The 27092-nt window shown below is 37.2% G+C and overlaps 1 protein-coding gene across 3 annotated transcripts in view; it reads left to right on the forward strand.

Moving 5' to 3' along the window:
• LOC117962455 (limbic system-associated membrane protein-like) overlaps positions 1-27092 on the forward strand; it is a 617235-nt gene that overhangs the window by 576103 nt on the left and 14040 nt on the right. For 2 of the 3 annotated variants that reach the window (XM_059031079.1, XM_034923602.2), the window contains 3 exons: positions 4448-4568; positions 5170-5318; positions 12306-12341. In XM_059031079.1, the coding sequence (XP_058887062.1) occupies positions 4448-4568; positions 5170-5318; positions 12306-12341 (306 nt within the window). The remainder of the gene's footprint in view (positions 1-4447; positions 4569-5169; positions 5319-12305; positions 12342-27092) is intronic. The other variant, XM_034923603.2, reaches the window with a different exon arrangement.

Below are 27092 nucleotides of genomic sequence, written 5' to 3' on the forward strand. Positions count from 1 at the left end.
CCGAGGCCTTCCATGCAAAAGGATCTAATGACTTACAGCACAAAAGGGACGTGCCAGGACCGTCTGTGACAGTATGTTCAAGTTTTTAATCCATAGATCATTTTTTTAACAGCCCAAGTTGATGCCATGGACCATGCTGTATCTGCCCGCCTCAGTAGTTTTAAAGGAAGTGCTCAATTTTAGCACCAACACTTTGGAGGTGTTTTGATTGATGTGGAGGGATGATAAGGGATGGGGAACTGTTAGAAATGTCGCAGAGTTTGAAGGTAGAGCTCAGAAATAAATGTTTGTATGAGAATTCAAAACAACTGTCTTAAAACGTGTTCATGATAGTGCCTTACCACAGGCAAATGTAAAAAAAATGTGGCTATGTTTTGAAAATCACTTACCCAATTCATGCTCCAGCTGTTAATAAAAGAATGACTAAACCTTGCAAGAGAAGGCACCAACAAATGGGCAACAGCTTTAGATGAATTGTCATGCATTTGTCTCGTCTCGACTCGACTACTGCAACTCTCTATATGGTGGTCTCCATAAACCGACTGCAGCTAGTTCAGAATGCCACTTCCAGGATCCTTATCAGATGTAAAAAACGTCATCACATCACCCCCCATCTTGCCCAGCTGCACTGGCTACCTGTAAAGTTCAGGATTACTTTCAAAACTCCTGCTCACCTACAATGCCCTTCATCACACAGGTCCTGAGTACCTCCTGAAAAATGGGAAAGAGCTAGATGGCCTTTAATAGTGGGTATCACCACATATCTTGGGAGGAGGCTGTCGGTCCACCTGTCCTGTCTTCTGAGAGTGTTTTTTTTTTTTTTTTTTTTCCATTCTGGACAGTATTAGCTAATAAACAATTACTAAAAAGTAGCTGATGAGGCCATGGGCCAATGTGGTTATTTGTTTAAATAATGAAGACAAATCTAAAAAATGTGACAGCACCAGGATGAGGATCATCTGCATTGCTTGTTAGATAATCACCCTTTACAAGCATGGCATTAAATATTGTAACTTGGGATAGGGGGACATTTACCTATCACTTTTGACTGTATGTGCTATGACAGCCTTAAATGCTGCAGACCATTAGGCATTAATTTTTCCTTGAGCGCTCGACTTTGAACTAGTTAAGCTTTTCAACTCCAGATGAAAAAATGAATGTGCGCACTCCAGGTACCAGGTTTTTAAATGATTGTAATTGGTAATTGAAATAAGATTTGAAAAAAAACTCAATACATCTCCTGTGTACTAGATAGTCATATTCAATAAAGCAAATCAGACACAAAAGTTGTCTCTCTTTTTACATTTTACTTTTGTATGAACAAAAACAAACTATATATATATATATATATATATAGATATAGATATATATATATATATATATATATATATATATATATATATATATATATAGAGAGAGAGAGAGAGAGAGAGAGAGAGAGAGAGAGAGAGAGAGAGAGAGAGAGAGAGAGAGAAAAATGTAAATGTATTTTATGTAATGTACAAAATTACACACACACACAATATATATATTTTTTGGAAAATAAAATGAAATAGTAGGTATATACTATACTTTAGATTGTTGATTATTTGCTGTGGTATCTCCAACTCTTCTAAATGTCTTCACAGATAGATAGGGATTTTTGGACAGAACACAATTGGATAATAAAGTCACCTGATGATTTCAATCTCTCCTCCCTGTCTTCAAAACACATCACATTACTAACACTGCCTTAGGGCATTATGACAAAGACTGAAGGGATCTGAGCTGCAAATCTCAGTACAAAGGGGAGAGCCAGAGCTCTGTGTTTTTGTTTGTTTATTTGTGTAGTAGAGGACTAGCGAGTTGGGAGCTGCAGCCACTAAGCCAGCACGACTAACACTGCAGAACACAATACAATCCAGGTACTGTGTACTTTCCAGTGTACTTTCCCTTGAACTTATGGATTACTGTACTGTGTTATTATTTTGTGAAACCTTTTAGTTTGGGACTAAAAACCTGCCATTTATGGGGTTTCAGTCCCAAACAAAAAGGTTTCACAAAATAATAACACAGTACATTTATTAAAACTGACTATTTTGGTGTGTGCAGTGCAGAGCGGATACAAGACAGACAGGCAATGATTTCCAGGTGCAAGGGTCTTTATTGATTTATTAAACAATGTCCAGAGCCTTATAGCGAACACCTGTAAATAATAATGATGCAATGATACAGCGGCGTGTATCACTCCGTATTTGTAATCCCCGGGTTTGACCCACAACCCAAAGTCCAGTTTTATACACCAACACTAAACACAAAAGACAAACACAGTTTTTAGTGACAGTGAATAGGTGCTAGTGGTGTTTTACAGTTATCTGTGAAATTCAGGAGTGAAAGTGATGTCTGGGTTTATGCTGGCTTACGCTAAAGCTCCGGATCGTGTTATAGGTAGTCTAGTTTAAAAGTAACAGACAGTTATAACAAACACTAACAGACAAGACAAAACTCACAGTTTTCAGCAATGTAACACAGGCTCCTTGTAGGTTGTATCTAACCATTTACCAAGGAACAGATCACTTACACGCTCATGACCCCTAGGTTAACGAGCGCATCCGCTTCTCCAATCCTCGGATGCCACGCCGTTTCCCGTCCGAGTCATTGAGTTTGGGTACTGTAGCTCCGCCCCCTTCCTAAATGACCGACTTGCACCTACTCTAAGGAATAAATTGTCATGCCATTTAGTTAAGGGTACTCTGTTCCTTTTACACAGTGCCCTCACAGGTCAGGAGGGAGATCTAACACCAAGAATCATTCAATCTCTGTCAGAGTCACCCACACCGCTCACCTCCTGACAGGCATGTATACAACGAGATCAAATAGAAAAAAAAAAAAAGAAAAGACGGCAAACCTTGACGTGCGCAGGTACGGCATGGTACTGCAAGTGCGCTTTCATTCGTTCTGGAGCTGAAGTGGTTTGTGCTTCTCATAATGCCCAAAATAAACAGAAATCACTTTTCGCTTGTTGGAAGTTTTTTCACAGCAGGTTTATGATACTCGGAAATGTTTAAATAAAATGTTGATTCTCATCCTAAGACTGACTGATCATTAATAACACATATTTTACAATAAGCCTACCACCTGCTGTTTTGTCCTAAACATAAATGCATTTAATATTTTCACATAGCATTTTAATGCAGCATCATATTATAGGGATACTGTGGTAATTGTTTAATGCTTAAAACTCCTCTCTGGAGAATAATAATCTTCCTTGGCTCCTCTGGATGCTTGAGTCTCTTTGTAATTCCTGAGGTCATTCCAGACATCATAAGAGGAAGCAGGCAGGTGTGAAATTGAGAGACTTCCATGACAATATGGAGATCAGCGTTTCCAGCAAAAAATAAGAAATCAATCACAAGTTACAAATCTAATAGAAGAAAGTAGTTATGTATTTGTTAACCATAGTGGATACCATTCAGAAACTGTATCCACCTTTAGGTGGAACATTTACAATGGGAAAAATCTGTTTCATCACAAGACGTGTTCTCCTAGGCGAGGTGTTCCAATACTGCTGTACTGCCAATAATGCCCTGCAATGGATAATTCCAATCAGGGTTACCTCATACAAGTTACAGCATGCTTTTTTTGGAAGTGTAAAAGAGTACTATACAAGAGGGTTGCTAAGTGGTCTGTTAATGTGCAGATGCCTGATGTCACCCAAGCTATGTTTTGTGCATTATTTTCTAGTAATATTCTTGTGGGTAGTTAACAATGACTTGCTCAACGTGTTCATTAATTGTATATTATCATGCAAGTTATTTAAGGGAGTCATTTAAAGATAGGATTTAATAGGCTTTAGTGACCAAGGCTGTGTGTAACAAATAAGGGAGCTTACGTAATCATTTACTTTAGTGCCCCTTTGTATGGTAACTGATTAATTTGCAATGGAGAGCATATTTCCTTATTCCCCATCTTTTTCATTTTTTCTCAACCTAATTAATTATGTATTCATTTTCATTTCTCCTCATCTACTTATAATCTTGTACTAGTATCTGGAATTAAAATATTTTCTCCTCAGTTGTTTAATAAAAGAACAAGGACATTTTAACTTTCTGTGACTTTTGTTACATTACAGTGGTAAAGTTTAGAGGCATGAGTCAAGCATTAGCGGCATCATCCGACGAGAATCGTTTCATATTCATTCACCAACAACAAGCCTTCTTCTGGTAACAATGGAGCCAACAGTCACTTAGCATTGGACAGAAATTACTTTGATAAATACACAAAATAAAAGGGTTTGATTATGAGCATTAATTAGCTTGAGCAGACAGCAAAGAACTTCATACCTTGATAAACCAGACCCTGTAATTGTTATTTTTATTTTTTACTTTGGCTTTAAATTAGTTTAACACAGGTTATAGAAGCTGACAGTACAAACGAAGACATCTATATATGTGGGTTTTTTTTTTAGACCCTCCTGTCATAATGGAGTCAAAAAACGCTGAGATCCCAGTGGGCCGGTCAGCAGCTCTGCAGTGTAATGCTATCGCAGTGCCCAAACCAGACTTTGAGTGGTACAGAGATGACAAAAGGTAAGGATTTTCAGTTGTAGAATTGGGTGTTACTGCATTAAAAAAAAGTATTTCAACTCGATTTTCCTCAGATTCAAAAAATGAAATAACATGAACATGTGCATATTTACGTATATAACCTTGTTTTTTTCTTGATTTTATATTGAAGAGCTTTAAACAGCAGTGTTTTGGTAAAACTCCTTACTTGCTTACAAAGCAAATCCACAATGTATCTAGTATCCCTGTTGGGCCATGGCATGTTAGATTTATAACAGAGAGAGAGAGAGAGAGAGAGAGAGAGAGAGAGAGAGAGAGAGAGAGAGAGAGAGAGAGAGAGAGAGAAAAGAGAACATGTAATTGTATTTCTGACCCAGAATGCACTGGGGTAGGTGCAGTTCTATGCAAAATTGACATACATCTGAAACCTTATTTATCTGATTAATATTCTATGTATCTTGACTTGGCTGATGCTGAGAGATTTGTTTTTTGGGTCCAAGATTGGGGTTAAAATAATGCACACTTCTTATCTGTGAACCTTGCAGTAGGGACACTGTAATTTCAGGAGGACATGTTAATTACATTTCGCTGCAACATTTTTTTTTCTTGGTTTTATTCTCACCAGGATATTCAGTGCTGAAGGAATCAAGATCCAGAACTATGGGACCCACTCTGTTCTTATGGTATCTAATGTCACTGAGGAGCACTATGGCAACTACACGTGCGTGGCAACCAATAAACTGGGGATCAATAACGCCAACCTATTCCTATACAGTAAGTTTGATTCTGTGGTTAAAAGGTGTTATCTCTGAGCATCAGCTGCCAAGTGCTTAACATACCTTCTTTGTCCTTGAGAACCTACAATTGATAAGTTCACTTGTATGCCTGTGAAAGGAATTCAAACTTATAAAAGGTGGGTGTACTTGTCAATGTTCACTTTAATTACATATTTCTTCACCAGGAGAGGTTAACAGAGGCTGAAGAAGCTGGATGTATTATATATATAGTAGAGCCTGATTTATGGTTATTTCTCTGATCAGTGACAGACTATGCATGCTAGTTGTTGAGAAAGTGGCTTGGTAATACATCATTTAATCTTTAGCTATTTCAGTCCTTGCTGCATTTGCGTGATACCTTACATGTAATTGACAAGATTTGTAGTGTTTGTTTCACATACATGGCTAAGGTCGGTTTAAATTTCTATTAGTATTCTCATTGGGTTACCTGAGTACTATGCTGGTTAAAAAAAGGTGTTCTAATCTGAATACTGGGTCAGAACCTATGAGTGAAGAATTAAAAATGCTCCCTATTTCAGTACTACCAAGACTTACAAATGTATAGTTTTGATCTGTTCTTCTTGAAGGTGGCTTCTTTCAGTGCCACCTGCAGCAGCGGGAATACAGTGAGGATCTTTTCTCATAGTTTGAGCAGTGATAATCACTCAGCTTCGTTTCACAGTCCTTCAAACTGCACGAGACAACGTGATTCTTACAACAATAAGAATCACCCTATACCTAACGTATCAACTTATTAGAAATCACAAACAAAGGTCTGCAAAATGAGAATTGTATTCTGTAAAAGTAAAACACATACATACTTCATTATTCAATTAAGAAAAGGAACTCCCTTTAACTAGAGCGTTATTTAAAATATGCATTAATTCTGTTGTTGATAAGTGATATGAATCTGGTAGAGATTAAGCTCTCTTAGCGTTACAGTATAATGTACTGTAGGTACAAGTTTCAAATTATGGTAAAGGCAAAGAGTAGACATACAATTCAAAGGGTTCATAATCTGCCCAGGGGGTTCCAGCAGTTTACTCACACCAGAAAAAGGTTTCCAAATTTAAACACTGAAAGTCAGGTTAAGTCTTTGGAGCATCTCTAAGACTGGTTCATGTGGAAGGCTGTGATCACCTTAGAGAGGAATGCAGGGTTTGTGAGCTGTGCACCGACAGCGCCTGTAGCTCACTAACCCGCTTTGCGAAGGTGATAGCCAAGAGGAAGACTGTCTTCGTAGACAGATACTTCAACTGTATGGCGTGTATGGGCTCAAACAGGGCCTTAATTAGAACCTCAAATACAATATCAAGGCTCCATTCGGGGAGAACGACCCTCCTTGGAACGCATGAAGGAGCGTTCTGGGCCAAGGCGTCGAGTGGACCGCCTAAGCGGTGGAGGGAGTACCACAAGAAGAAGTGCGTCGTCTCCGCCAAGGCGAAGAGATTGACATGCACCTTCCCTAACCGTTCCTAAATCCGCTCCACCCCCTGAGGATGGAGTCGCCACTCCGATGGATGCGTACCCTCCCTTGAGAGGAGGTCCGCTGCCCAGTTTGGTGATATCAGCACGTCTAACAGCGCCACCTTATCTGCGTCGGGGACCCTTGCCTGTGACAGCCACAGCTGTCTGCGAGCTACCACCAAGCCTGCTAAGCTCCGGCCTAGGGCTTGCCCTTGAAGGCCGGAGATCTGGAGCAGCATGCTTGAAAGGAGACGTAACTCGGATGCCACCGGCTCAGGGAGCGGGGCTTCCCTCCATCTATACCATTCATCTAGGCAGTCAGTAAGTCCACCATGTTTGCAAGGCGGGTCACCTGTGCCTCTGCTGCATACACCCTCTTGAGGTGTGACTCTTTGACCCTGCACTGCGGGTTCAGGCACACAGGGTCTTCCCCACAGTACAGTAACCCCCCCCATCCCCCCCCCCCCCCCCAACCAACCAGTGGAGCCTTGACTAGGGCCACAATGTTTGAGTCAACTGGGGGAAATCCTGACAGGCCCAGCTTCTCCACGCCTTCCAAGGAAGCAAGATGGACTGATGATCCCAAGAGGAGCGCACCTCCTCCATGAAATCGGGAAATGCTGAGAAAGGCTGTGAATGGGGAGCCACAAATCTGTTATGCTGGTTCCATTTCTAATCATTACTCTCACAATCACTACAATTAATGTAATCATTACTCACCCCCTAAGCATAGTGTATAAACTTTTTTTTTTTTATCTTACACATTGTGACAAAACAGGCAGTTGAAAAAATAATAATAATAATAATAATAATAATAATAATAATAATAATAATAATAACACAACCTGGCAATTATGTGTTCATCATAATGTATTATTAATTTTAATATAACACTGATAAAATTAAAATACAAATTAAATTTGTATAAATGTGTACTTACTGTGCTCAATCCTGGAAGAGCAGCAGAATTCAGATAATGGAGGACTAACATTCAATGCCGCCAATGTATTTTTGGCGCTTAAAACTCCACCACCGTTAGTGCCAGAAACAAACAGTTCAGTGTTTTTACTGATTTTTTCCCTCTGATATCTGGGTCGTCAAAAGAAAGATTTTCGCTATTTTTTCATCTGCTTCCGTTTGCTTATTACTACCACTAAATAAACAGTGTAATCCTATAAATTTAAAATGTCTGTGTTGCTACAACCGATCACACGAGATTATACGCGAGCCCACACTTATGAAACCAAAATTTTGCAAAACAATGGTACGCACAGTCCGTAACGTGCGTGCGGCTGCGGTCACCAATGTGCTCAGCAAGCATTTAAGCCACTATTTTGTTAAAAGATCACTTTGCTGGGCTGCATCTACAATTGGTAATTATATTTACTTCTTTAGTTAGTTAATGTTATTAAGTTTGACAGACGCTTGAAATACTGCCTAATTCTGTAAATAATCAACGGCATCTATTGTGAACGATGGCTTTTAGCAGCAATAAAAGAAACAATGTTAGTTTGATTATAGAGATTCCCCTTGAGTGTTTCACACACGACAGGTAACACACCAGAAAAATAGAAGCTGTACAAAAATCAATAACTATTAAGTCCCAGTAAAAACTCTGTGCATGCATTTATTTCTGGAGAATTTACCATCTTTTTAATTCTTCGTAAATCTCTTCATTGTGCATTTGATTGTTTGTTTATTGCTCACAGTCTTTTCAGAGAGCTGACACAGCAACCAGAACATTAGACCAAAACAGAAGACTAGCACAAGAGATTTTACCAGACCCATATATCTACCAGAGCCATTTGTCATGCTAATGATACTCAGCTATATTTATCTCTGAAACCAGGTGACACCTCAGCTGAAAATACTCTGACTACCTGTCTTGCTGATATTAAACAATGGATGTCAAAAACATTTGAATGTTAAACTCAGATAAAACACATACGATGCTCTTAGGATCACAGAATCAACTAATATGAATCTATCTGATTGTACATTTGGTAGTTTCTCCTCTGAGTTAAAGGCTGAAATTAGAAATGTGGGTGTCATTTTTGATCCAGATCTTTCATTCGAGCCTCACATTAGGAATGCAACTACAGTGTCTTTTTTTTCATTTAAGAAATATTGCTAAACTAAGACGTTCTCTTTCGGTGCAGGATGCTGAGAGACTGATGCATGCTTTTATAACATCTATGATTGATTATTGCAAAGCTCTTTTCTCTGTTATTTCAAGTTATGTTTTATCTTGAGTGCTGCTTTGTGCAAAATGCTACTGCCAGAGTTTAAACAAGAACAAAGAAGTATGAACACTACCCCTGTATTAGCAGCCTTACGCTGGCTTCCTGTAAAGTTTAGGATTGATTTTAAGGTCCTGCTTTTCACTTGTAAAGCTTTAAATGGCCTTGCTCCCCTGTACCCCATATGTACTTAGTCATTCTCTTAGATCACAGGACGAAGTTATACTTAGTATTGCATGGACACAGAGATAACAGGCAGGTGGCAGAGGGTTCATCTTTAGAGCACCAAAGTCATGGAATCATCTACCACGATTTGAAACGGATGCATCATATGTTGCTGCTTTTAAATGAAGATTAAAGACACATTTTTATAATTTAGCATTTGTATTTTAATAGGAAATTATATCAGCCTATTTCATGCTAATTATTATTAATATTATTTTTATGCTACTTATTTTTATAACTGCTTTTTAAAGTAATAATTTAAATGACATGGTTTACCACGTCACTGTGTGTAATTTAAGGGGGTATTTGTATTTTGTCATCTTTTACTTGTTTTATATGTTATTCATTTTTGTTATTCTGATTTATCACAAAAGGTGCTATATAAGTAATAAAGATTGATTGATTGATAGTGCAATTACAAAAATATGAGTTTTCATATCCAGTATGTATTATTATTATTATTTTTTTTTTTTTTTTGCTGTGCTTTCTTTAACAATGCATGTGGAATGTGCCCACAGAGGTCTTTTTTTTTTAAGAACTCCACACTACTGTAGCAGATTGTAGGTACAGATTCCACAAAAAAAATATTCCATCCACATTCTGTCTACTTTTCATGAAAAATATGTCATGTATATTATTATTATTATTATTATTATTATTATTATTATTATTATTAGCAAACACCCTTATCCAGAGCGACTTACAGTTGTTACAAAGTATCACCTTACAAAATATCACAGTGCAGAAAAACACATTACAGTTAAGAGCAGTTATAAAGTACAATAAAATCATAGAAAATAAGAGCCAAGTAAAGAATAGAGCAAATAATTACATTTAAAGAGCGAGTTCGACTAAGAGCAGTTCATTTATAGTAAACATATTTGCTTATACGAGTAAAGTCCATTAAGAGCACACAGTAAGTACGATAAATGGATAGGAAAAATTTCAAATAAGAGCAGTTACCAAAAATGTGAATATGGATATCAGAAAGTATAATTAACTACAAGATACAGTGAATAGTTATAATTAAGAGCAGTAGTAGAATATGGCGAGGTATGGAGCAGTTCAGTGCGAGTGTAAGCTGATGTAAGTATTGGTACAATAGTGCGCCATATAGTCCAGTACTCAATGTTACACGGAAGGTGACACTGTTTATTATATTGGGTTACTGCAATGGACTAACTGGGTTATTTTATGTTTCCATTTATTTCTAAATCAAATTGCAGTCACATGAGCAGGAAACAGGAAATTAGGCAGGTATCTAAAGGGGGATTTTTTCACCTGCAGAGATGCATCAAAGCTGGACTTGGTGAAAACAGAAGCATTGGTTAATGTTTTAGAGGTTGTTCTTGGTACTACACCATACAGGAAATCTTGCGAGAGTGCTTTCGTGTGTTCCACCCATCAGTGTGTGCTTTTATAGTGGTCTTCTGGCAACCCTCTCAGAACATTAACATTTGATAAGCGTCAAATTCTACACACGAAGGGGAACAGCCTGTCTTTGTAGTTCAACTCGAGATTTCTTTGAAATAATGAAAAGGAATTTTGATATTGTGTATGCAGTATATAAAAACAGATCAAGAATGTGATGCCAATGTTAGGATCACAGTTGCCCTTTTTATTTTTTATTTTTGCTTCCCATCAACAGAACCCTTATTTTGTCAAGGAGCACTGCCTCACAATGCAGAGTGTTTGTAAACCATATTATGCTTGAGAGAATGTTATATTGAGTGGCTAGTGAGTGTATCAATTATGGAATGATAAAGTAAAATGCCATAATACATTTGTCATCGCTCCTCTTCCAAGGCCATGACTGATTTTTCCCCTATATTTTATAAAATATACATCATGACTGATTTACAGTAATGTTTTGGCAGCTCCTTATGCCTTGCTCACTTGTATCACAAATTTTAGAGAAAAGTCAGTACCCCTGTAACAGGAATTGGAAAATCAGTACAGCCTGGCCTTCTAACATCAATGGAACATTCCAGTAGAATCCAGGACAGGGCAGTACAGAAGATTCTGAAAATCCCAATGGGAATGGGTGTCCAGGGCACTGAATGTTGAGAGAGGTAGATCTGTACTAGATCAGAGGTGCACTTTCAGTGGTGTAACCCATGAAGGCAATTATACCCTGGTCTATACACAAGAACAGCATGATAGTCACTGGGGTATTGCTGTCAAGCTGCTGTCTCATCTGAATGATCCAGCCAGCCCAGGCTGGCTTATATCAAGATGCCAACATGCTCCGTTATATTTAAAGATTCAAAAGCATGCCAAAGTTGTGTCACTAGTGCTGTATTATTATTATTATTATTATTATTATTATTATTATTATTATTATTATTATTATTATTATTATTATTATTATTATTAAAAATGGTGCGAATTACCTTTTTGTAAAGAACTTGGCTCTTTGCATTTTTTTTTTTTTTTAATCAACACAGGGAGCTTTAAAGCCCAGGATTTAAACAGAGCACAAATAAATGTCTCCTGCTTTGACATCAAAGAGTGGGCGCCATTCATGTTGGCAGATCCCAAAATTAAGACATTTCAGTGAGCGTAGGGATAGGAAGAAATTACAAATTCTAAAGCTGGAGAAAATTAGAAATAAGTAGTTTCATCCTTTTGATTAGTAGTAACACAATAGCATTAGACATATTAGTGCTGATTGGTTTGCAAAGCCTGCACAGCAAAACTCTTTTATTGTATGCAATTCATTATTTTTACCAATGAATAACAGGGTAGTTCAAGGAATATGGAAAGATGAGCTGCTGGGCTGAGACGTGGTGTTCCATGCTTTTGATGAAAGAAATTTGCAGCTTGGCTGCATTGAATGCTTTGACTTTTTATTGGCACATATTGAAATAATTCAATGCAAGTTAATTGTCTTGTTTTTACAAAAAGGAAAGACATGTAGTATGGGTTATAATACATACATGTATAAAAATATATAGGCAAACTTCAACACCCACACTGTACTTGTAGCCAGTGGAATGAGGACCCCACAAAACTTTGTCTAGAAATGACTTTTTACCTGTTGTTTTTCCCAGAACCTGTTTTACCCACTTTCCGATACCCTATCCGAGGTCAGTATTGATTTAGCCATCTTACTATACTAGTTCCAGTTTATACTAACACTCCTATGCTATGTTCACATTGGATGTGCTTGTAACAAATGCATAGGTAAGGCCAGCTATCAAAATTAAGCTCATCTCCTTCTACAATTGACGAATGAACTTTTCTTTGCTTCCAACGTCAGGCTCCTGGAGGTAATCATTTAAATGTGGCAGTCTGCTGCTTCAGTTTTCCATTACTATATAACTTCAGTTTCCATGCAACATTGTGCCGCATCAGCATCAATGTTTCTGGACTCTAGCTATGTTTGATAAATTAGGTGCCAACTAGTATTGGCTTTGCTATGCTGTCGTCATATCACTAAAGAAAATGGGTCTTGCACAGCCTGGATTAAATCCCTTTAAATTTCCATTTAAGATAGACTTTGCACGTTTAATGTGAACATTATACTGTATATGCAGTTTGTTTATGGAAGATAGAAAAAGGATCTGTAGAATTAGTTTAGCTGTTCTTTCCAAATCTCTTTATGACAACTAACACCTTGGCTCTTTACTATCTGGGATATAATCATTGAATGTTATATTTAAAATGTCAGCTGCATATGCAATGCTTCAATTATGTGTTAAAACTTCTGGGGAAGGTGTATTAATTAACTTGTCAAGTGGGCTGATATTAAATACATTTCCAGTAACTTCACTACATGTGGATTGACATTCTTTAAGCCTTGAAAGTCGCTCAACACAATTACAGTACATGCTGTGCCGATGAGCTTAAGAGAAAGCAGGAACTGTGGTCGGGTGCATTTTAAACACATTTGCACATAACTTTCATTCTAAACAGCTGCTACCAATGTATTAACATTTCTAAATGGTTAAAATTGCAGTGTTTGACAAACTGATTTTGGTGTAAGGAAATGTAAAACAGATTTATTTTAAACATGGTAAATGCATTGCACATGCAGCATATGACATTAATGTTGTGCCTTTACAGTGCCTACATGATGTATTACTTTTGTGAGAAGCAATCTCCAACTATGTGTGTGTGTTGGGGTCAATGGAGATTTGATCTTAATGGGGGCAGTTACACAAGTAAAAAGTGGGTGGATATAACTAAAAATGATTTATCATTTTTAAAAATCAGAGTTATCTTAACTAATGCATACCTGTTATTGTTTAGGTGTTGACTTTGTACTGTTTTTACAGTCATTACATCCATTTGTACCATTTCCTGTTTCAGCCATCATATTCTTGTGACTTGCTAAATCTCAGAAGTTTTAAGAGTCCCTCTGCACTAAATAGAGCCCTCAGAGCCATGTCTTACAGTACCTCAAGTACATTTGGTAGACCAAAGTTTACCCATTAAACTACACTGCCTCCAGTGGATGTAAGACATACATTAATACGGGGGAGTTTCCATGTGGGTTCTAATTTTACTCGAGACATTGTGCTTGAGCCAAATGAAAAATGTCCCTATACATTTTGGGTTTCCATTGGCTCAGTTTATTTTACTCGAAGACCCTCTTTTCACCCGACGTCATGCAAATGAAGAGGAAAGGAGGAGGTTGATATGCAAATTAGCCATGTGTAGAGTTCTGGTGCTGTTTTTGCAGACAGCTCGGGAAAATGTGGTTTCCATGCACAGAGGACAGGTACACGAGAGAATCTCACCTGGAAATGCATGGTTGTCAGGTGACATCGTGTTTGAGTGAAACTGTTTAAAGCAGTGTTAATAAAGCTGTGATTTGTGCACGCCTCATGCCTGGATGTTTAATAATATGTTTTACTGCTCTTGCCCAAATTGTTTTTCAAATGTCCATTGGTGGGGTAGCATATCGGTAGTAGTGAATAATATTATCTATTTTATCACACAACTTATTAATTAAAGAAAAAAGAAAAACATTTTCGGCCACAAACCTGATCCACTCGAGCTGTTCTCCCAAAAATGCACGCGCATCGCCACTTCACGTGTAAATAACCACACATGGAAAATTCCCCTATGAAATAACACCAATATGGTATTTTTTTACATCAACAAGGGCTAAAGTGTTGCAAGGTTATAGGTAATGGTAGCAAGATACTTATTTTGCACCATCTAGTGTAAAGTAATATTTCTTTACTGGAGAGCTCTGATCATGGTATTTTTTTGTGGTAAGATAAGTTGTGTTGTAAGTTTTCATGTTTAAAGTGAGAAGTATTACAATGGTTTTTACTACTGTCTGCAAACACATGCATGCACATTATAGAAATATGGTGTTATAATCAGAACAAAAGATTGCAGGATTATGGAAACAGTGTTTCATTTTTTATGAAGTTATACTACTCTACTTATCTAATAAAGGAAAAACCCCATGCAAACATAGCTGGTATTAAATTGCTGTATCACAATTACCCATTAGAGCATACACTGTTGATTTGTTCCTACAAATTACCCTCTTGTGTAAACTTGACAGCAAAGGATTGATTTTGTTATTTTTACATACCTAATTTTATAACTTGGTTATGGCTGTATGGAAAGATATGCAACCTGCTGGGATAGAAAATACATAATTTATAGAAATTACAATAACTTTTAAATACCAGTTAAGAACTGTTAGAATTGCAAGACTATTAATGAACTATTTGCATAGAATATATGAATACACTTAGAATAAAAAAGTAATATGCTAAAAGGGCTAAAACAGCCAATGGCAAAACAACAACTATATCATGGATTTCAATTGAATTTAAATTTAAATATTGCCAATCCCAGTAATCCTAATATGTTTTCCAAATTCTAAATGAGGCATTATCACAGATAGAACATAAGAGGCATTTTTAACGTGGTTCACCTAAAAAATGTATTGTCTATGTGAATATCCCTCCCCCACCCTCATTTTATAGATAATTCTTGAAAGATGTGCAAAGAGAGCATCTAGGAAAGATAAGCAGCATTGAGTCAGTGTATAATGAAGCAGTGCTGTGCCTTTCAAACTGAACACGCACATTGGATAAGAGCCAACTCAAAGCCACCCTAGACCTGCTTCAGCGTGTTTAAATACTGGCAAACACTGCTTTGATCAATTCATTGCTTATCTTAAAGTGGTTATGGTACCATTGCTTCATTGTGAAAAATGTCACGTCTTAAACTGGGTGCACTGGATAATTCAGTACCATTTGTCTTCTACTATACCTTCAATTTTAATAATATAAAGGTTTGCGTAAAAAAAAAAAATACTACTGCTTTAAATTAGTTACATATTCTGTATACATATTTCGACTTAACACCCTGTGGTGACTAAATAGTGTAACATTACAGTCACTCTATTATTCAAAAAGAAACAAAATGTCCCCTTATAATTATATTTTAATTTGCTGCAAACTGCAGCTCCGCACGTACAGGGGTGGGACAACAAAGGGAAATATCTATTGTAATAGGAAACCATAATCAAAACTATCTGTCCCCCTTTGACCCATCTTTTTGTTTTTATTCTGCCTTGTTGCTAATGGTTAGCATACATTGGTCTACAGCAATGAATCTTAACAGTAATAACAAACAGCTGATTTCACTGTATATCTCCCACACCACACACACACACACACACACACTCACACACCCCTACCAGTACCAGTACATTTTTGGAACACAACACATTTTAATACATATAGAGGACAGTTTTATGTGTTATACACGGGTTGTGCATTATACACAGGGTGTGCATTACTGTATGTAGTGTGTATGGTATATGTCTACAATATGAATGTCTGGGACAAAAACAAAATTAATTAACATGATGTTGACTTCAGAATAAACCCAATTTTTCCACTCTGGCATAAAGACTGGATCTAGCTAGCAAGTTGGAATACACATAAAGTGAATCCTCTTTAGTTTCTTTTAAAACTGTGCAAAGCAATCTCTCTTAGCCAAGTCGTTGTCAGAGTAACAACTTAATCCTGTCTCAAATGAAGAGTTCTCATTTCCCTTCCCTGGAGAACTCCTTATTATTGGGATTTGGCATATGAACCAGTGCATCATGGGCTGCTGAGTAAAGATTTTATTTAAGATAGTCTTTACAGAGCAATTCAGATAAGCCTAAAAGCTGCCTTAAAGGATTTTAATAGTCTTTGGGTTAAGAATGCAGGTGGACCCATTCAAGTGCAACCTACTCTGAAATTCATATTAGAATCCAGCCAGTAGGTAAAGAGAGAGAGCCTAGAAAAAAAAAAAATGCTCTTCTATACAATTTCCCATGATTTTAACTACTAAGATTGATGAATGGGTCAGTAGTCGACACATTACAGACCTTCCCTCTATTATTATTATTATTATTATTATTATTATTATTATTATTATTATTATTAGTTTATTTAGCAGACGCCTTTATCCAAGGCAATTTACAGTGACTAGGGTGTGTGGACTATGCATCAGTTGCAGAGTCACTTACAATAACATCTCACCCGAAAGACAAAACACAAGGAGATTAAGTGGCTTGCTCAGGGTCGCACAGTGCGTCGGTGAGTGAGCATAGCACCAGAAAAAAAAGACTTTCCAAATCTAAAGTATATTTTTGTAACCTTGATATTCAGGCTGAAGAAAATACTTTTTAAATTATTTCTGCATAAATATGCGACTTGAGGACTAGGCATGCTGTATCCGTTTACAAGCCCTTTTCTTTAACCACTGGACCACACAGCCTCCTATACTGGCTTACAAATAGAAAATAGCTCCCCACAATATAGCACAACAGAACTCAAATCAAATATGAAGCTATTTACTATTTAAAGTAATTGCAGATGACAAAATAATTTCATAAATCGTAGGCAGTGTGCATTTGGATTAGATCTCAAATGTGCAGTTTCTAAAGAAGTACATGTGTATTTCCATTTAAAACATGATACTGCTTAAGGATAAAGGAAGCTTTTGGTTTATATGCCTTATTCCGGGGTTATCTGTTTGACCCTCTTCCCGGGTCAATTCGCCTCAGCAGTGTTATCGGGGTAAAAGCATGTTACTGGCTGAAAGCACGTCAGTCAATAGAGGAAGCAGCTAATTGGTTCTTGTCTGTAAAGCAGCCAGTGAAGGGGTGGGGACAGTTTCACTCTCCAGGTGAAATGACCAAGGAAGTGCCTGGCAAACAGTGGGCTAATACATAATTAAAGAGCAACTTACACATTTATTTATTTATTTATTTATTTATTTATTTATTTATTTATTTATTGTTCTGATGGCCCATGATGTAGTTTTCTAATAAGTATTGATTCCCTGTTCTTTCAGTTTACCATGCGCTTGCTACAGACAAAATGGTGATACCATGGTGATTAACAATGTTACCCATTGTGACTACAGAAGCCACATAAAGAGAAAACGAAGGGGACAACAATTACATGTGAAACTAGCTGAGAAAAAATCTAATGACAATGCAACTATTCCAAGGTATTGGCCTGTTTCTGTATTGTACATTAATTGAAGTCCGCATTTGAAGCCTGTCTTGTACAAGATGTTCTCTTCAGGGTGGATCCTTCATGATTTTTATGTGTTGAGGTTTGATTCAGTGTCACAGAACTTGGCTGTTTAGCCCTGCAGCCATTTATTAAATTCATCCAAGCAGAACAGGATTTCCTTGTAACTTAACACTAACTCCGGAGTTGGTTCAGGGATATCAATCTAAAATTAAGTTAGAGAAAGAGTGAAACACAAAGATTGTTGACGCACAGTTTGACCATAAAACACCATGTTATGTTAAATGGTGACATTTCTAAAGTTACATACAAATGAAATCAACAGGTTCAGGTAGTGTGTATGATTCTTTCACCTCCATGTCTGAAATATGCTATTTTATTGACTTTTCAGTTCACATTGGTCAATTCGAGGTAAGTTGACTTGCTGGCCTTTAAAAAAAAAAGACAGCTGCTTTTTTCATTGACTTTAGTATTGATTTCACACCTCTGTTTGTTTGGTGTTTCATGTTGGGTTGAACCTTTACTGCTGCAGACTGTGTAAATGCCATAGTATATACAGTATATATGTACTACAGTATATACCGTATTAAGCATTTGTGTGGTGACTCAAAACATTATCATAAAACCGTACCACATGATCTTAAATATTTTTACTATCCAGTGTATAAGTAATAGATATATGCGTTGCCTCCTGTGTGTCATTGCTGTTGAAAAAGACACTTCAGTCTGCAGTGGTTCACCTTGTAAAGGGGTTGGTTCATCTCACCTCACCTCAGCTCCCCTACATAGCAGGAGCCAGATGGGGCCAGGGGGCCACCAGTCAAGCTAAACTGTTGCCTCTAGTGCTAAGTAGCTTAACAACATCTGCTGCAGGTTCGTTAGGTGAAAATAGGCGATTGGCTGGACGGCGGATCCAGAGGTTGTCTATTTATCTCCAGTCCAACTGAGTCATTATGTGGGTTGGAGTGGTGAGGTGACACTCAAGCTGGGAGCTTAAAACTAGGGAAGCTGCATGAGCACATATACAGTAAATTTATATAAAAAGACACTTTGTTGCCACTATAGTTTTTTTTTTTTTTTTTTTTTTTTTTTTGGTATTCTGAAGATTTTCCAGTTGAGTCTTGGTGTGGTGTTGTTGCAGCATCTCCCTCTCAAGTACCACACACTTATCATCAGCCTGCTTCTCCAGCCTCTGCTCAGTATGCAGCAGAACAGGAGGGTTGACCATTACTGCCCTGCTTATGCAGTTTTCTTAACACCATCTCACTAGAGACCATTTAGGCTCTTGTTTATTCCATTTTTTTGCTGGAGGTTTAATAGCCAAAGTTTCAGGTATCTTTCCCTCACAGTTTAATTAGGTGGAAGAGAGCCAAAGACCATGGAACTGTCAAGCAGTAAGCTTTTGAGAAGTAACAGCTGCCTGCTTCATACCAAGAGTACTCTTATCAAAAACACTTTTTACTTGCAGACCATCAGGGTGCTGGCAAGAACTTTGTTCAAAATCTAATACATGTTACAGGAGTTCAGGAAGTCTCTTCAAAAGCAAAGATGACCACATTGCATTCCTGCCATGACCAATGCTGAGAATTACTGACTTTTACATTCTTGAGATGTTGCCCGTCTAAAGAATGAAAACGCGAGGCACTTTTACATCTTATGTAATACACAATTACATGCTGTAGATGCAGGCATGGTAACAAATTCCTCCTAGAATAATGTATTAAAAACAACATATTAGATTAATATGAACTCTTATTGTACTGTATATATCAAATAGCTTCCCTGTGCTATTAATGTATCAGTAGAACGTTTACGACAAAAAAAGCCATTGTGAAAAATGAGACATTTCAGCTAAAAAGCATTGCTCGGCTGAATCTATTTTAAATGAACTGTTGATAAAGACCCCGAATACCGCCTCCCTAAAATGTACAGACCTGATTTTTCACATGCATTGCATTTTTTGTTTTATTTTATTGCATTATTATTATTATTATTGTATGTAGTAATGTTAGTAAATGAGTCCATAAATCACCCCATTAGGAAAAGCAGATGTGTGATAGAGTTGCAGGGTGGCAGTATTGAGACCGCCCCGTTTAGATTGTTAAATAAACTCCAGAGTGTGTTTTGCAGGTCTGTCAGACAATCTCAATACAGTAAGCCAAAATACCATGCTTAGTCAAGAGAGGTTGAAAACAATGCTCTCATTCATAACAAAAGTCATCCACAGCCAAACAATGGCCTTTCCAACAACCACGTTCACAGTGGGTTTCAATGGGTTTGCAGTTGCCTTGGGATGAACCTTGAAGCTTCCCCACACCATCAATGTGGATATTCAATTAAAACATACCAATGCAACGCAAATGGTGCTTCCAAAGCACAATGTAAAAGCAAACTTTAAACTGCTGACAACAACTTTAATCCAACCAACCAGATATAATGCGCCTGTCATTATATCCCTGCTTATCTCAGCGGTCCACTTTTCAGCGTATTCGCGGGGTGTATTTCATGTACGCCTCGTTATTATTGTTTGAACGGTAATCCAGGCAAGGTTGCTTTCTGCTTGAAATTCTTTATGCTTAAAAATCCCTTTCAAATTGATCATGAGCTGCAGTTGGTCTAAAAGAAAGGGTTTACAAACTGGCAATTGTGTAAATAATGAAAGAGATTCAAATTATACTTAATTAGAACCTAAACAGTAATTGCATCTCCTTGACAACATAACCCATAATGAGTATGTTAATGCCGCTACAGAAAAAGTTCAGTATATATATATATATATATATATATATATATATATATATATATATATATATATATATATATATATATATATATTATATTATTGTTAAAAAATAAAATGAAACATATCTGTTAAATATATTTTATAGGGTGATGTTCTTAAGCTTATTTTTAAAATACCTTGAACTTAAAGAAAAAGTGAAAATATATTAGTAATCCACCTACAATGCTTCAATTTTACCACAATGTTGTATAGTGATGCATATTTCCAAACATAATTTCCCCTTATCTTCAGGTATGGGTGTTGCTTATATTCAAACCACCTGCACATGGGCTAATACAGTATATGAAATAGAAAACTGAGTACACCCCACGGGTAAACCTATACCCTTATTTGAGCCAGTATACACAGTGGTGTGCAATTATACTGTACAGCACTCAAGGTGAATTCCAACTGAAGCCCCAATAGCCATTCATTTATAATGCTGCCATGGCACAAATCCAACCCAAATAATAAACCCTCAGCCATTGAGTTCTACTGCAAAGCATGTAATTATAGCCATAGCTAAGTTAAAACACAGCACATCTCAGTTGTGTTAATACAAGTCTATAGCCCCCGCGGCGCCACCTCCTTCAGCTTGAGTAGCCTGCTGTACCTGTGCTGGACTAACACAGATAGAAGGAACTGTAAACCTCAATATCTAAAGCGTGGCATAACAGGTACATACATCTGTAATTCAAAGAGTTAAATAACCGTTTGCCAATTTCTAATCACAATAAACCCCAGAGTAGAGAGCAATGCCTTGGTAGTTGATGGCAATGCTGTCTAATTTAATTATTGAGTAATTGATGTGTAAGTCAGTGTAATTAATGCCACTGAAAATCAAATGTGTCACTCAATCATTTTGGATTCCAGAACTGAAACCTGGGTGGGTCAACAGTATGTTACGCTTATCCATAAACACTCTTCATCCATAAACTCATAAACTCCCTGGTAAAACTATTAAGAAGAAACTAAATGTAGACGCTCGTTTTTTTGGCTTCTTCTGTTTAATTCATGAGAGCCGTGAAATAGTTTGTTGACTTCACCCTCATATTGTTTTTACCAACATAATATCAGGGCACAGCATATTAAACATGACACAACACGGCCACTAGATGTCACTGTGGTTCTAGGACAACAATCACAATATTAAATTGCACTTGGTTAAGGGTTCTTCAAGTTGTATTGCCTGACTCAACCCTCACCTGGCTTTATTTTACAATGTATTGTCTGTTACGACACTGTGTTACCTTCATCCATAGAGGATGAACAAAAAAACAGTACTTTGCTGCTGCTTACAGGGCAGACTGGTTAAATAGACTCCACAGTTGAATCAATTCTGGTATTGTTAAACAGCAGCACAGTTTGCACATGAATAAGCTACACACAAAATAAAATGGGAATAAAATGTAATTTTTTATTTAATAGTCGTTTCATGAAATAAGACTGAGAGTCTGTCATTCTGTGGACAACTGCATAATTTAAAAATGAATGCACAAATATTATCTTCTAGAACAGGCACACTGCTACTGTCATTTTTATCTTTACCGACTTGTTCAGAATATGAATTTTACATGATAATATAACTTTACCTAGCAAACGGTTTCCCTGAAAAAAAAAAAGCTTGATTTGTAGTACAGATTTTTTTTTTCTCCTGTCTGTCACAATATGAATGATTTGGGCTTTTATGTTTCGGATAAGACCTCCATGCTGTAAACAGCCAACACTCAGTGTAACCTTGTGAACAACATCTGTGCAATAGATTTAGAGCCATAAAAATAACTAATTAGAACAGTTTACATAGAAGAGCACTGAAATCAGTAACGTCTTTGTCACATTCTTTGTTGACTTTTATTTTGTATTTATTTATTTGGCAGACGCCTTATTTACCTTCAGTTTTACATATTACATGTTGTTAGACTCCTTGTTAGCTTTAATAGCAAGTTTATATGTCATTATTATTTCAAGGCCCAGGTTCTGTAGTGTAACAAATTGTTGAAACGGTTGCCTAGCAACACACATGCAGTGGTTAATAATGAAGATCAATAAAGGGTGCAGGTGGATAAGTAAATTATGATACCTAAAATAGGAAAGTGTGAACAAGATCAAAGATTAAAAGACATTTTAGTTTCCACTTGATGTGGTGTGAGATTAATCACTAGGTAGTAGAGATGCAAGAAAATTGCTTTTTCTTTCAATTAAAATATTGGCAATATGTTGGTACATACGTTAGACAAAGGTACATTGGATTGATTAAAGTAATGTATAACCCTTGTTTATGTTGTTTATATTGTTATTGATAATTACTGGTGCTTAAAACATACAGGGTTTCATTTAGTTTGAACTGCAATTATTGTGACCAAAATCAAACCTTTAGGTGCTTTTGGTTACCTGTTGTCTGGTGTTTTAATAGTGATTGGCTCCATCTAGTGGCTTCATTTGTAATAGCAATTGGATACCACAAGTTCTTACATACATGTTCCTCTATATGTATGTGTCAAAAGGATATGGTAATTCCGGCTCTTGAAAAAATGTAAAAATAAAAAATGTAACATATGTTCCCATATGATTTGGCTTTTTTTTTCTCCCAATGGAATACAATAATTTCAGCATACAGCATAAGCATACAGCTCAAACTCTACTAAGGGACTGCTTCATGCAGTACAAAGTTTGCACATTTTTTTGTTTAAACCTTTGTGAATTATGCATATTCTTTTCTAACAGCCCAGTCTGAAATACTAGTAAAAAAATAAAAATAAAAGAATTTCAGAAAAAGTAAACTATGTTTTCATCTTTGTTTGACAGGAATACTTTTGGCTGGGTTTGAAAGATTCTGCTCGTTCTGCTTTCTTTTCATCTCCTCTCACTTCCTCTTGGTTCTCTTTTTAAAGCATTGTACTGTTTTCTCTTTCTATATATCATCCTTCAGATGTTGGGTTTTTTTTGTCTTTCTTTGTTTTTCTGCGCTTGAAGAAAATCGTGCCATAAACACTCAAGGCGTTCTGGCAAACGGCTGCTCCTCCTCATGCATTTTTTTTCCTTCTGCATTTCCTTAAAGCCTGGCCAAGTGCTATGGTGCTATGTGCTTTGAACAGCTTAGAACACATTAACACTGTGCACAATCTTTCTGCATCTCCTGCACTTACTTTGAGTCCATGACAAAGACTAATTATATCCCTGATTTAATATCCCTTATAAATCTGTGGTTAATTAAGTGATAACTACAGGGTGCCTCAAATGTACAATGAGGTAACAGTAAAGTATACAAACAATTTAGCTAGTGTCTTTTTCAGTATTCTAGTACCTTCAGACATACACTGAATAAGGCACACATCAAAACTTGACTTAGTTTCTTGAAAATGTTGCCTTACTTTTATTTGCTTTGCATGAGTTTGACTTCAAGCCATTTGGCTTGGCAGGAGGCTGTTTGTTTATCGAAACTGTACCTTCTCTTTTCTTATCGCAGTATAAAGAGATTTAGAATACCAATGAATGAATGGCATTTTTAGCTTAACACTTGTGATTTACCGTTACAAATATATTTTTGTACTATTTACATTACATAATGAAATTCTTTTTTTTTTTTTTTTCTTGGCTAAGAAATAATGAAACTGCTTATTTGCCGTTGAGTCCAATGTGTTCCAGCTGTGTTTATGGTATTGGACCTCAGCAAAGAATTAAAATCCTCATTAAACTGAACACTAAATAGAACTAAATACAGCTACAGTGCATAGCGTGTTACTGTGGGGACATATTCAGTGGAAACTTTTACATTTTTTCTTGTTTTATTAAAATGTTTTGCTGCTGCCTGTTTCTTTTTCTTTTTTTAGAGCAAACTAACACCACTGTGCTTTGGAAAGAGGTAGGGTAGCAGTGTGGAGTAGTGGTTAGGGCTCTGGACTCTTGACTGGAGGGTTGTGGGTTCAATCCCCAGTGGGGGACACTGCTGTTGTTGTACCCTTGAGCAAGGTACTTTACCTAAATTGCTCCAGTAAAAACCCAACTGTATAAATGGGTAATTGTATGTAAAAATAATGTGAAATAATGTATAATGTGATATCTTGTAACAATTGTAAGTTGCCCTGGATAAGGGCGTCTGCTAAGAAATAAATAATAATAATAATGAGGTCCCCAGAAGTGTTAAAAATGCAACTCTATCTTCCATTTTTAAAGTACGACTACTCGGTTATGGCTTGTCATTGATAAGGAATCTCTCCTTATTTATAGTATTTGATATAAATAAAGAGAAATACTCCCTTGTTAAAAAAAAATGTATATCTGCTCCTGATCTATAAAATGATTGTTGAAATAAACATTTTTATTGTTACTTGTAATCTTGTCCAAGTCTCTGATTTCAAGCACACTTCTTTTTAGAGCAGACCCTTATAACTGTTGCCATAGTAAAATCATATATACTAAAGCATAGTAAAAGCATGAGCATTGTTGTCTGGTAAAGCATATTTAAAACATGTTAAACTATGTTAAATGCATAGTATAACTGTATAGTATAATAATGGCGTAGTAAAACTGCAAGATTACTGTGCAAATTGACTGTGGTAAATTATTATAAATAGGAGAAGCAATTACAAAATCCAACCCCTGCATCCCCAGGTGGCTCATCTGGTAAATCACGGGCACGTGGTGTGCAGGGTGAGTCATAGTCAGGGGAGCGCAGGTTCGCATTCTGGCTTTGTGAAATCGTCGGTCCTCTTTGGGGATTTCGGAGGGAGCTTCGCATTGGCTCGGGCACTCCCGCGGGTCAAAGAGGCAAAACCAGCAGGGACTATTTTTCCTTATCACTCTACAGCAGACCCTGCTGGCCAGGCGCCTGGTAAGCTCAGACACCTGTAGGGCTGGCCATTATCCTCTAGAGGCCGGTAGTTCGCTGACATCCGTTATCGAGTTCCTGGGAGTAAAAGAGAAAATTTGCTTAGTCGTGGAATCGGAGGATGCTCACTGGACCTTCAGTTCTCCTGAGCGGTGTGGGGAATTGATGCAGTGAGGGAACATAATTAGACATTCAAAATTGGGGAGAAAATTGGGGGTAAAAGAAATGAGTCACCCTCTGCATCAGCTAATTGAGGCTAAGAGCATCATTCTGTTCCACAAGCACAGCACAGATGGAGGCTATTAAATGAAATTAAGACTGGGCGCTTGCAGTTGAACACTTCTTTAATCTAACACTGTCCAGATTTATTTTTAGTCAAATAAAAAATATGATAGATATATAATGGGCAGTGTTGTGTGATGCACTACCATTGTGAATTCTGTCACATATCAGGGAGATGGGATGAGGTTAAAGACTAAAACTTTGAATGCAGACAACCCAGGCTCTTTTGCATAGTGGTTAAAAAGCTTGTAGTGTCACACCAGGCCCCCTGTCTGTTTCATGTAACCCTTACTAAAGATGAAGCCAGGCAGCAAAACAAAAATGGTACCGAATCCAACAGCTGCCAAGAGCACATTTGCAACCTAGTCCTTTTGATGCTAGATTGAAAAAAGCGTTGCGTTTCATGGGGCTGCATTTACAGCACAAACAGGGACATTTTGCTCAGAGGCACCTTCTTTGCCTCTCTGCAGTGTGTTTTTGGACTAGCAGGCCTGTTCCATGTGTCTGCTGCTGGTTTGTTCTGGGAGCGCTGCCAGCTCTGTGCCTGTGAAATCTGAAGCCCAGGCTGCTCTATAATTCAGACAGAACATGGCATCGCCACAATGTAGACAAGGCTTACATTTCAAGTTGTCCTGGAATGGCATGATCACCTTACCTGATCTGTGCAAGAACAGGTGGCGGTGGGGTCTCTTTGGTGTATGAAGCTGACCTTATATGGAAAGATTTTAAAGCATTCCAGTATGCTGTCTTTCCACTGAAATCATTAGTGGTAATCATCTTACTAGACAGAGCTTTTAGGGAAGTATTAGGACTGCCTGTAAACCGAGCAAGTAGTTTCAAATGTAATTTTATCTGTGTTTTTTTTTTTTAACATTTCTATTGCATTTGCAATCATTCTGAGTGCTTCTGCATTCTGTTACTCCAAAATTACCATTTATATTTCTACATCTGCCTCTGTCTGTCATTGACCTTGATTGGAGAATCCTAAGTGCTGAGACTGACAGCCTTCTTCAACAGATCACAGCAATGCAAACGTTCCACTCTGTCGGCCCCACCTACTCTTTCTGTCTGTAGGTGCAGAATATGTGGAGCTACTTGAAAAGACACCTGGTTTCACTGGCATGAGGAAGGACAGATAAAGGAAGATTTAGAAACAAATGACAAAAAAACTAATTGGAGTAGCCGAACCACTCAGAATAACTGTAAACACAATACAATGGAAAGGGAAATCTATATACAGTGTGTGTGTATATATATATATATATAATATAATATAATATATGGACCGTTACCGAAATCGGGCAGTTGCCATCATTTCGGCATCTGCCCACAGCCATCCGGGCTGATGGTGAAGAAAGACTTTAGTGCGCCCTGTTGTAACAAATGCAAGGCTGATGGAAAGTAACACAGCAGTGTTCATCCTCTGGGTATCTAC

This window comes from Acipenser ruthenus, chromosome 9, assembly GCF_902713425.1.
Source record: "Acipenser ruthenus chromosome 9, fAciRut3.2 maternal haplotype, whole genome shotgun sequence".
Lineage (NCBI taxonomy): Eukaryota > Metazoa > Chordata > Actinopteri > Acipenseriformes > Acipenseridae > Acipenser > Acipenser ruthenus.